The 11944-nt window shown below is 43.1% G+C and overlaps 1 protein-coding gene across 1 annotated transcript in view; it reads left to right on the top strand.

The window, feature by feature from the left end:
• Positions 1-4412: 4412 nt before the first annotated feature.
• Positions 4413-11944, top strand: part of Col6a5 (collagen type VI alpha 5 chain) — a 97537-nt gene continuing 90005 nt past the window's right edge. Inside the window, exons 1-3 of the mRNA XM_023704480.1 lie at positions 4413-4479; positions 5424-6020; positions 11018-11650. Coding sequence (XP_023560248.1) covers positions 4413-4479; positions 5424-6020; positions 11018-11650 — 1297 coding nt within the window. The remainder of the gene's footprint in view (positions 4480-5423; positions 6021-11017; positions 11651-11944) is intronic.

Here is an 11944-nt window from a genome sequence, read left to right as displayed (position 1 = left end):
CAGTCTAGTATAATGTTATGTCCTTGCTACATAATCGCTCACACTGGTAGAGTTTGCTTCCTATCCACAGAGCATTATTTTGTCAACCTCGGGATTTCAGAATATGACCTTTTGCTCTTTAAGTGCCTGGAATAGTTGCTTGTGAGCTGTGATATGCAGTTGACTGGAATTAATGAGTTTCTTGTTATTTTCTAAGTAATTATCTCAACAAATATTTCTCGAGAATCTGCTTGGAGGAGGCAGTGAATCAGGCAAGTGGGACATTCATTAATGAGCGATGAAGCATTTGGGCCTCCTTTCAACAAGTTTATAGGTGTTTGAGGTATATGTGTGAGTGCGTGTGTGCGTGTGTGTGTATGTGTGTGTATGTGCATGTGTGTGTATGTGTATGTGTTTTACTAGGTAGGGAGGAGAAGATAGGGATTAAGAAAATATTTTCAAAAAACACAGAATAGGCCAAAATGTGATAACTGACAAATGAAAGGACTGACTTGGCAGTCTAAGAAGGTAGCATGAACGTTTGGGTGTGTTTATAGAGTTGGGGCTGTGGAGGAGGTCTTAAATCCTCTCTGAGGAGTGATGCCAAGGAAGAAATAAAAGAATTGTAAAAACTTAAGGGAGTAGAGCCATCTGGCACACACCGGATGGCAGCTAGCATAAGAAAATAATCCTGGGACTCATGAGTTCTACTGATAAGAAAATCCAGTCAGTGTGTCTTCCAGGTGCTCCCAGAAATGGGCCACAGCATTGGAGGCTGAGGCCTAGGGCTTGAGCTTAGACCTGCCGTGGGCTATCTGTATGATCTAGGATATGCCAGACAATCTCAATAGATGTCAGATTCTCAGTGGGAAATAAGCAGATGGTGCATGTTCGCCTTAAGTCTTTCACCAGCTAGAAGTCATGGTTCCTAAGCTTATATTTTTCTTCCACTTCTGGCCTTCCATATTCTGGTGGGAGTCTGGTCTTGGCCTGTCTGTAGTGTATTTATCTAAAGCAAGGGATGAATAACCAGGAAAAATGGAGGATGTGAAGAAGGGAATGTGGTGGAGCATAGAAATGAGATGATCTGACCTTTGCTTTTAACTAAATTTGAGGGATTTTCGTTCCTTTTTCAACAAAAGCAAATGAGGAGAAGTTGAGCTTGGTTCCTTTAGAGTGTTGTGTATGCTGTTTTGAATTAGGATTTCTTGGTGTGACTCTCCAGGAAGCTATTTACAGTCCAGTGGACTCAAGACTAACACTAATGCCTTTGCTCAGTTACTATAACTTAACTAAACAAATTTTATTTTCCTTTAATATCTATACCTACTAGAAAGTTAAACAATTTAGCACACATCTTTTTAGTTTGCTAAATTAAGCCTTTTCCCCCTCTTGTCTTACCAAGTGACTTTAAGACTTGTCTTAGTTACTTTTCTCATTGCTAAGACAAATTACCTGATACCCCAATTTAAAAGAGTAACGAACGGTTCCTTTAGCTCCCAGTGTGTAGAGGTTTCAGTCCACAATCAGCTGGCTCCAGGACAGGGTGGCATAGCAGACAGGTAATGCAGAAACGAAATGGTATGGGGCAAGAAGAAAGTAACAAAGCAGTCAACCACATCTTTTTCTATCCCTTATACCTTATCCAGACTCCTTAGGGTGGGTAGCACTCACACCCTTAATCCTAGAGCCCTTGATCGTGGCATTGCACTGTGAATCAGTCTCTGTCACACACTCTAGGTCCAGCCGCCTCTGAAAAAGCCATGCATATTGCTGCACGAAGCTTTGGTGGGACACCTAGAGACAAACCCTAATAAGACTCTATGCCATATGTCATAATACGCTGCCCCATAGGAAGTACTGCCATTAAGAACAGTGATATTTGTCTTCACAGACACTTACTATCAAAGGGAGGTAATCTACAAAAGAAAGTAATTATTCATTGTTCCATTAAGATCCTTCTAATTTTGTCTCCTGGAAGTGCCGGAGCTTTGTTTTCTGGTGCTCTGTGGCTGGTTTGTATATGCTAAATACTCTGGTAGGAAATAGCAAGGCCAGCTGCTCCCTTCCCAGCATCTGGTATGAAACCTTCTCTTCATTCCATCATAGTGTTAAAGGAGAATTTTAGAGCCTGGAGGAGCTTTATATTATATAGAAAATATCCTGTCTCTGGCATAGGGACAAAATGTCAATTTATCACTAATATCTGGCATCCTCTATCAAATGCAAACTTTAGCATATCACAGGAAAGACAGAGAGTTTGAGGCATCAGGGGACCAAGAACCACAAATGATTAACAGTTAATAAAGAATAGGAAAAAAATAAAGAGTAGGGGCTGGGGAGCTAGCTCAGTGGCCTTAGCACCTGCCTGGTAAATGCAAGGTCCTAAATTCAATCCCTAGTACAAAAAAAAGTGGCTTCCCCATAATAACTACAGGGCCTGAGGTAGAAGCATTTGGACAAGAGGTGGGCTTGGAAGAGGGTTTCCAGGAGAGATGGATTGTACATGATAAATTTAGAACATCTCTTTTCTGAGAGGCTTCCATTTCCAATCCACATCTCCACTGAGGAATACATTTACTCTATACTCTGCATGCATGATTAGTCAAGGGAAAAGAAAAATAAATTTACTCACAAAAATTAAGTTCACCATCAAAAGCATAAGCAACTTGAAAGCCAGGCAAATCAGAACTGAATGCAGATGTAATGGAAAAGCCAAAAAGAATGGGAAGTAACAACATTGGATCGTGCTGTGCTGGTGCAGATAAGATGCTATTACTTGGTATTGTCCAAAGTGGCAATATTCATAGGCAATTGAATAAATATACCACTGAGCAATTAAGCTACTGTTACCACTTTGGAGACTAGAGGTGTGGAGTGGGAATTTGGAGAACTGGAGAGAGAACTGGGAGAGAGCTACTCCAAAGCATATGGGCATGGATAGTCATGCAGATTGCTTGTTCTGATGCTCAGTGTCTAAGAAAAGAAGTAACAAGGACAACTAGGTCAATCCTGAATTGGAACTAACCCAATCTCATTTTCTAAATATATGCACAACCTAAAGAGGGATGTAAACCACTCTGAACATGTATTGGCAGTTCAGAGAGGGAGTTCCCCAGGCCCTTCACGCCTGAGTTCTTATAATCTTTTGTACTTGAAGAATAACACTGAAAATATAGAATAAAAAGCTCTCCTAGAAGTCACGCATGAATGGCTTGGAAGACTTCCTATTACTAAAACAGTTCCTGTAGTCACTTTCTTATCACTGTGACATAATGCCCAACACTTACAACTCAGAGGAGGACACTTTATTTTGGGGTCACATTAGGGTGGGACTGGAGCAAGCAGGCCTCAGAGAGGGCACTGCAGGGTGTTCCCTTGGGTCTGTCCCCAGTCACTCCGCTACCCATGTGCACCCATCTACTCTTTCCCCTCTTTAGGAGCCTGTGGTTTGCTTTGGTATCTTAATGAATTGAGCACAGGTGCTGGGAGGAGGCCTTGCAGGGCGCTACATGTGAGTTCCTGCCTGGGAGCTGAGCCTCCCGTGCTGCTCCAGCTGAACCGAGCTCCTCTCTTCATTTATTTATTCTCCTAATAAAAGCATAAGCTGTGTGTGGTATATGCTGAAGGGGGATGAGGCAGGGAGAAGTATCTGGCCACAGCATTCATCAGACATAAATCAGCAATTTTATTCTGGCTCATCGTTGACTGGCTCCTAGGCAGTACCACGGCGGCTGGGAGCGGTGGAGGCAAAGCTGCTCATGTCTTGGTGGCCAGGAAGCAGAGAGAAAAAGCAGAAGCCCAGAAGGAAGCCATTCCCTTCCCTAGTGACCACCTCTTTCCACAAGGCCCGACCTCCTAACACCTCCTAACACTCCCATCATTCAGTTTTCTTCCAAAATCCCCAACTATGTGTGCATGAGGCTCTTGGGGACATCAAGATACGAACCATAATGGTGGCATCACTTCACAAGTTTATCTACATGTTCAATGTAATTTATATCAAGATTCCAGTTACCTGTATTTTCCCCCAGAAGTTGGCAAGGTAATCCTAAAAGTCATGCGGAAATGCCTGGGGCCCAGCAGAGCCAAAACAGCCTTGAGAAGGAGCAAGTGGAGGATTTATTCTCTCAACTTCAGAGCTTTTACCAAAGGCAGAGTAATCAAGACTGTGGTTTGCTTCGAAAATCTAAGAAGCAAACTCAGACTTGTAAATTTGTTTTTGACAGAGGTGCTAAGACAAGAAACGTCTTTCAACACATGGTGTAACATAATTGAATATCCACATACAGAAGAATGAAATTGATGAATACTTGTATACAGCATATTATCCTTTGAGGTCACTAGTTTGACGCTTATTTTGGGGTATGCAATAAAATTTTTTATGCTGTGATTTTTTTTTCAGAAAAAAGCAAAAAACCTCCATTAACAAAATGAAGATCCAGTTAATTATATTTATCCTAATTCTTTGGACTGAAGCATGGGCAGATCAGAGCCCAGGTAAGAATATATCTTAAGCTTATTAATTTTTATGGCTTATCAAAATGTATTATAATACATAGAAATAATTTATTCACTAAAAATCTAAGTACACAGCATTTGTCACTAGTTGTAGTACACAGTATCAAACAAATTTAAAATGGTATAAAACCATGGACAAAAGTCATAAATTATACCGCATTAGAAAAAGTTGAATTGTTCATTGAATCACTTATGTTTCAGTGCTCCACTTTTCTATGAGTAGAATTACCCAGTTTGTAGGTCTGTCTGAATCTGAGCCTTGATGGGCAGAAGCAAAGGGACCCAGTCAGCAAACAAATTCTAAGTATTTTTGAGTCTAACAGTGCCTTTGTTTTCTTTTACAAACGTAAACGTGCAGTTTGGGCCTCCCTAATCTGAAGGTCCATAATCAGAAGTAATGCAAGGTCTGGAACGTTTGGAGCATTTCCACACCACCATAGACAATTCCACACTTAGACTTGAGTTGCATCCCTAAGTTATACTGCAGCTTTTATCTATTTCCCACTCACCTAAAATCTTTGTTCCAGACTCTGACTCCATTTTCTCAAACCAAGGCAGCTGCTTACTTTAGGAGGTCCCCAAAAGTTGGAACTTTTCAAAATGGTATCATGTTATTTATTTTTTAGTACATACAGTCTCAGAGTTTGGGGCTGCAGAAATGAAAAAGTTTTAAAAGATGTCAAATGCTTTGGGCTTAGAGTTGAGAAAGAAAAAAAATCTGTTGGTTAACTTTACTAAAGATCTCTTGGCTAACATTTTGGCAAAAACCAAGGGCAGCTTTTTTCCATTTGACCCTGTAAAGACACTTTCCTTGGGATTCTGATAGAAACTTCACACTAGGACAGACTAGAGAGACTGCCGCCCTCTTAAGGGTAAGGCTGAACACTAATCTTGTTTTTGTTCTTTTGTTTTTCTTTTGATAGGGCCAGGCCCTGAGTACGCGGATGTGGTGTTTCTGGTGGACAGCTCGGATCATCTGGGAACCAAGTACTTTCCGCTGGTGAAAACATTCCTCAACAGAATGATCAGCAGTCTCCCCATAGAGCCCACCAAGTACCGCGTGGCCCTGGCCCAGTACAGTGACGCGCTCCACAGCGAGTTCCACCTCAGTGCCTTCAGGAGCAGGAACCCCATGCTGAGCCACCTCAAGAAGAACTTCGCGTTCATCGGCGGGCCCCTGAAGCTAGGCAAGGCTCTTCGGGAGGCCCACAAGACCTATTTCTCTGCGCCCACAAACGGAAGGGACAAGAAGCAGTTTCCCCCCGTGTTGGTGGTCCTGGCTTCAGGCGAGTCTGAGGACGATGTGGAAGCGGCTGCGCAGGCCCTGCGGAAAGACGGAGTGAAAATCATCTCGGTGGGGCTGCAGGAGGCCTCCGAGGAGAGCCTGAAGGCCGTGGCCACGTCTCCGTTTCATTTCAACCTTCGGACGGCCAGAGACCTCAGCACGTTTTCCCAGAACATGACGCAGATCATCAAGGATGTAACCAAGTACAGGGAAGCACTCAGAGCTGATGCAAAAGGTAAGAAAGCCCTTGAGCGAAGAGCTGCCCGAGCCCGCACGGCCGCTGCATCTGTCCGCCTTCTCTGCTGTAGCTCTTATTTGGTTTTCATGATCAGCCTTAATGAAGTACTGGAACTTTCCCCACGTCCCTCATCCTCCTCCCTCTGCTTGTACTGTTTTCTCTCACAGGAACCCTCAAGCACTGCTTTGCCTTCTTACCGCTGAATAACTTCTCCACCATTTCATTCTCCATCCTCTACCCTTACCCTGTTGCAGTGCTTTCACCTTTTATTTATTTATTTATTTATTTGTGGTACAGGGTCTCACTACGCAGTTCAGACTCGTAGTGATCCTCCTGCTTTCAGCCTCCCCAGCAGCTGGGATTACAGGCGTGCGGCACCATGACCAGACTCCATCGCCGGTGGGGTGGGGCCAGCGTGGCATGTGGTCTCAGGAATCGAACCCCAGTCCCTGCGCTTGCCTAAGCAGGCTTAGTCCATTGAACTATCTCGCCAGCCCTCACGTTTCATTTTGGTCTCAGTGTTCTGTGCACACCTTATGACGGCACTTCGGCTGAGGCATTCGTGAGCTCACATGTACGTTTCCTGGTCAAAGAGAAGCTCAGTTGTCAGGTCATGTAGTGCGGGGGACCACAGGCTTGAGCCTGTGTTTGTTGTGCTGCTCACCCTCGCCAGTGCTAATTTCCCCCTAGAAAGGAAATCTCCCTCTTGAAGAAAAGGATCTACTAAAGCCGGCAGTTTGTTTCATTCTCCTGCTGACCATGTAATCATTTTATGCTGATTTTTTTTCACATTTTTAAGAAACACATTGCCATTTTTTTATAGTAAGATATTTTAGTAGTACTTTTCTATCTCTAAAGAGCTGCCACTAAATAATAGGAGAGTTAACTTTTGAGTTAGAGTATTAGAAATAGTCTTATAGGTAAGAATTACATAAATTAGAAGCAGTTTATATTTGACTCGGGATCGCCAGTCACTTTCTATAAGTCAAGGCCTTTATTATCTCATCTTGTGTACGAAATTCTCCCGACTTACTTTCCAACATCCCTGAGCATATGCACCTATAGGATGGTACAGCCCTTTCTTTAAGGTGTCACACTGGGCTGATGTCTGCCATGTGCAAAGCTACAAGCGCAGCTACATAACCAGCACTGTAGCTGGTTCCTATGTGGGAATTCTGGGCCCAGCCTAGAAAGCCATCTATGTTGCCCCTAAATTGCCACCAGACACTTTCCAGAGCTACCTGCCTTTTAGCTTCTAGGACATCTCAGTATTTCATGCAGAAAATAGATGAGCTTCTTCTCATCTATTTTTATTCTTGATCCCCTAGGCCAAAAGGAGTATTGCCTGGGGCCCCTTAATTCACATCTTTTCCCTTGAAAAATGCTTTGTGTCTTATATGAGTTTTCTATAAAATTTCAGAAGAAGTCTCTTGAGTACAAAACATTTACTAGGAGGAGGTCCTAGAAAGCAGCAGTGAGGAGGAAATGAAGCAAGAAGCTGCTTGTAGTCTTGATGAGCAAATACAACAGGGAGACACCAATAAGTGTGCTGTATGGATGAGGATCCGGTCTTTCTCTGGAGTAGGGCAGAAAGAATCCTCAGCACAATGAGCTTTTCTGGTTGCCTCTGAACCCAGCTGGTGATGGTGAGCCACTCAACACAGGTGCTAGCTAGCTCTAAGACCAAGAAGCTACCTGGTTTGCTATGTGACCAGAACTTCTAGTCAAAAGATTAGGCAATCTCATTGTTAATGAGTAGGTCTTTTAGAAATGGGTTGTCAAACAAACGTATTTATTCTAGGTCCTTCTTGCCTTGAACAAATAATTGAATGAGACATGCTAAAAATGGTGACAGAATTTATTAGAAAAGCGAGGGGTAAAAGGTAAGGGAAAAACTGACTGCACAGTATGTGGGCTGAACAAAAGAGGAAAAGAGAAAAAGAGCAAAAATAAAAGTACACCCTGGGCCTAGGGGACTCAGTGTGGGCTACCAGGGTCATGAGAGCAGGCTCCTCATTGTGTCTGTGTCCTTATATGCCATCCCCATCTTGGGGGAACCTGCAAGATGTTGTGCATATGGGCTTCTGGGATTATTTGGCACTGTCCGGGGATCTTGCAATTGACAGGCTCTGGTTATTTCCCCAGCCAGCTTTGCCACACACTATCTCCTATCTTATCACTAGCTGAATGTATGACCAGATAAGTAATGAAGCTCTTTCTCTGGGCCTTGTACCATCATCTTCATTTATGAGACACATGAGTTGATGTGATCTTGAAACTTCTCCATTGTTCAACCTACCATTCCCTAGTCTCATAGCTATAGCTATGGGCTAATGCATTCTTAAAGTCTGACCGGAGTCACTATTAACAACAAATAGATTTCCTGAAAAAAGTTTATTTCCTTTGTAACATTATATGGCCAAGGCTAGCATGTCAGTGTTCTCTCTCTCTCTCTCTCTCTCTCTCTCTCTCTCTCTCTCTCTCTCTCTCTCTCTCTGTATTTGGGTAACTAGGTTGATGATGGCTCTTTCATCTTCAAATATAACTTCTAAAGTGCCCCAGGAATTGGCAGACAACTGATGGAAGGTGAAAAAGATGGAAGGTCATCTGTGTGAGGATTTTATGGGCCAAGCCTGGAAGATACACTCCTTTCACTTACATTTCACTGGTCAGGTCTTAGTCACATAGCCACTTTGAACTGTGAGCACACTGGAAAGTCAGATGTGGTCCCATACTCAGGAAGAGGAGATGAGTTTTGGAGAACATCTGGAAGGTGATGTTAGGTTAGTGTTGCCCCTGAGGCACTCACTGAGTAGTCCCTTTCTCTCCATTGTCCCTGTAGCTCATTCTCCTTGGGGAAAATATAGATGCCATGTGACGTTCTTAGGGGATATGTCAAGAACAACCTGTGACCCTCTACCTTGGGAACACTGAAGATCCTGCAGCCCTGTTGATGGCTGCTAAACCACAACTCTGCAGAACGTTGGAGCCCTACTGCCTACCTAGAGGGCTCTGTATATTGTGTCTCTCTTTCTCCTCCTAACTTACCTCACAGAAATAGAGTACAAGATATTGTTTGGAGACTGGGCATGGTGGTGAATGCCTATAATGCCAGTGCTTGGGAGGCTGAAAACAGGATAATCACTGCGAGTCTGATCTGTGTAGTGAGACCCTGTAGACCCTTTACTAAATACATAAAAAAGAAAACAAAAAGATATTGCTTGGTAAGTCCTGTGCTTTTAAAGGTTAAGAGCAAAGGGTTCTGGGGGTCAGGAAGGCCTGTGTTCAAGCCCTGGGTAGGCAACTTGGGCCCTTGAGTAAGTTACTTAACCTCTCAGCCTGAGTTTCCTTGTTTGTAAGATGAAGATAATAGTGTCTATGTTATGAGTGAGAAGGAATGTCTGGCATTTAGCATATAGTGTAATGTTACTGGTAGTAACAACTATTTGCAAACAAATATTAACCGGAACAAATCGTGTTTGGGGTTTGTTTTAGTCCACTGTGTGGGATTCAGGGTAGATTGGAAGGTCTGCAAGAATTATTTTTAGTTCTACAAATATTTTTTGATCTTCTATCAGGTGCCAGGTACGAAGGAGTTATAAATAAGCAAGCATGCCTTCTGCCTTCTAAGGTCAGGGAAGATAATGGACAGCTCTTGGCAAGACTTACCTCTTGGCTACACTTTCCTCAGTTGGGTTCACCCGCTGGTGCTTGGAGTAGGTGTTGGATAGGAATCTCGTGTGCTTGTCCTTAGATTTCAGATCCATAAAATAAGCTGCTTCCATGACATCTCCTCCTAGATGCTCAGTGGTGTATGAAATGGGACTCCTAGATCCCCTCCTCCTGAAACTTGATTTTTCCTTACTATCTTGCCTCTCTTGGACAAAGCCACCACCACCCTCCACACAGTTGTTCAGGCCAAGAACCCTGGAATTTTCACCATTTCATCATTTGTTTTCAACACTTGCATCCAGTTTATCATGCCTTCTGTTCTACCTCTAAATCGTGTATCAAACATCCCTTGCTATTATCCTTTGTAGAGCTGCTACATCCTTCCTGGAGGAGGGCAGTCGTCCCTGAATTGCTATTGCTGAATTCTTTGTTTCCCTGCAACAACTGGAGTGACACAAGATTTCACCCAGATCCTGCCTCCCAGATCCCTGGGCCTGTCTTCCCTGATCTCGTCCACTGTTCCTTTCCTGTACTTATTGATTCCAGCCACAATGGGCTTTTTGCTTCTTCCCACCTCTTGGAGCTCTTGCGACTAAAATTCCTCTTTCTTCAGAATTCCATATGACTGAATCCTCTTCAATCAGATTCCAATACAAAAGTGATTCTCTCTGAAAGGCCTTCCCTGACTTCTTCACGTCTTAAGTTCTAAATCAGAGCCTCCCTGACCCTCTTCCTATACCACATCCCATCCAGTAGCGTCATCTGTTTTATTTACTCATTAGTACTTACTGCTGTTTGAAATAACATTATCTGTTGGTTTGCCCTCTCCATACAATGTGAGCTTCCTGAAGTAAGAGATGCCTCTGCTAGCTTATTCCTGCCTCTCTCTCTCACGTAGTGGTAGTGACAACTGTAGTGGTGGGCATGGTGGTGGTGGTGGCACTGCTGGTGATGAAGGTGAGTGTGTTTGCAATGGAGGAGGTGGTCAAATGGTAATGAAGGTGGTGGTGGTGGTGATGCTGGTAAGGAATATGATTAGGGTAATGGTGGTAGTCACAGAACCAATGGTAGAGGTGAGAATGGTAGGAAAACTGCTAAGTAGCATTCTTCAGGTAGAGGGAACAGCATTTATAAACCTCTCAAGTGAATGATCCTGTACGTCTTATGCAGATTTTTGATCTTTTAGTCACTAAAAGAAAACAGCACTAACTACACCACTCATGACTACCTCTCTTTTCCTTGCCTTTGGCAATCAGTAAAAGACCTTTCTCACTCTGGGCCAGTGGTCTGTATTAATCCACATACATTTGCTCTCTTCACAGTTCCTTCTGCAATATCCTGCCAGAAAGATTCACTCGCTGACCTTGTGTTTCTCATGGATGGGTCCTTTGGGACCAGACAAGATTTAAAGAATCTTCAGGAGTTTCTGGACAACATTACTGCATCCTTGGATGTGAAGGACAGTTGTACGAGACTGGGACTGATGAGTTATAGTGACAGCTCAGATATTCTTTCTCTTCTGAAATCAAGCACAAGTCAATCTATATTCCAGCAGCAAATCAGGAAGCTTTCCCTCCAGGATGGGAAATCAAATGCTGGGGCTGCCATTGAGAAGATGAGGAAGGAAGTTTTCTCAGAAGTTAATGGTAGCAGAAGGGTGCAGGGGGTCCCTCAGATTGCAGTTCTGGTCACCCACAGACCCTCAGATGACGAGGTGCGGGAGGCTGCCCTGAACCTGCGGCTGGAGGGTGTGACTGTATTTGCTCTGAGCATCCATGGGGCTAACAATACTCAGCTAGATGAAATAGCGTCGTACCCTGCACAACAGAGAGTGTCCATACTGAATTCCTACTCAGACTTGGTATGGTATAGCCCCAAGTTCCTGAAAAAGATCAAGAATGAAGTATGGATGCAAGTTTCTACTCGTGCTGAACAAATGGACCTTGCTAAAACTGGTATGTTTAGAAAATTTAAAAAAATTTTTTTTTTATTGTATAGGTAATGGGAATGCCTACCATTGGGGCAGGAAAGAAGACTGAAAATACTTGGATAAGGAAATTTTGGACCTGTGGGATTGTTCTAAAACTGGGTTTTAGTGATAGCTGGGTAACTTCATAAACACAATTGAACAATATACTTACAATGATCAAAAAATTATATAGCATGTTAATCATGTCCCAATAGAATATGAATATATATATATATATGACAAAATCAATACCTCTCTTACCTTTTGATCTCTTTTCCCT

Source organism: Octodon degus, unplaced genomic scaffold (genome assembly GCF_000260255.1).
Source record: "Octodon degus isolate 3935 unplaced genomic scaffold, OctDeg1.0 scaffold00008, whole genome shotgun sequence".
In the NCBI taxonomy this organism is placed as follows: Eukaryota; Metazoa; Chordata; class Mammalia; order Rodentia; family Octodontidae; genus Octodon; species Octodon degus.
This window is presented reverse-complemented; position numbering and strand designations above follow the sequence as displayed.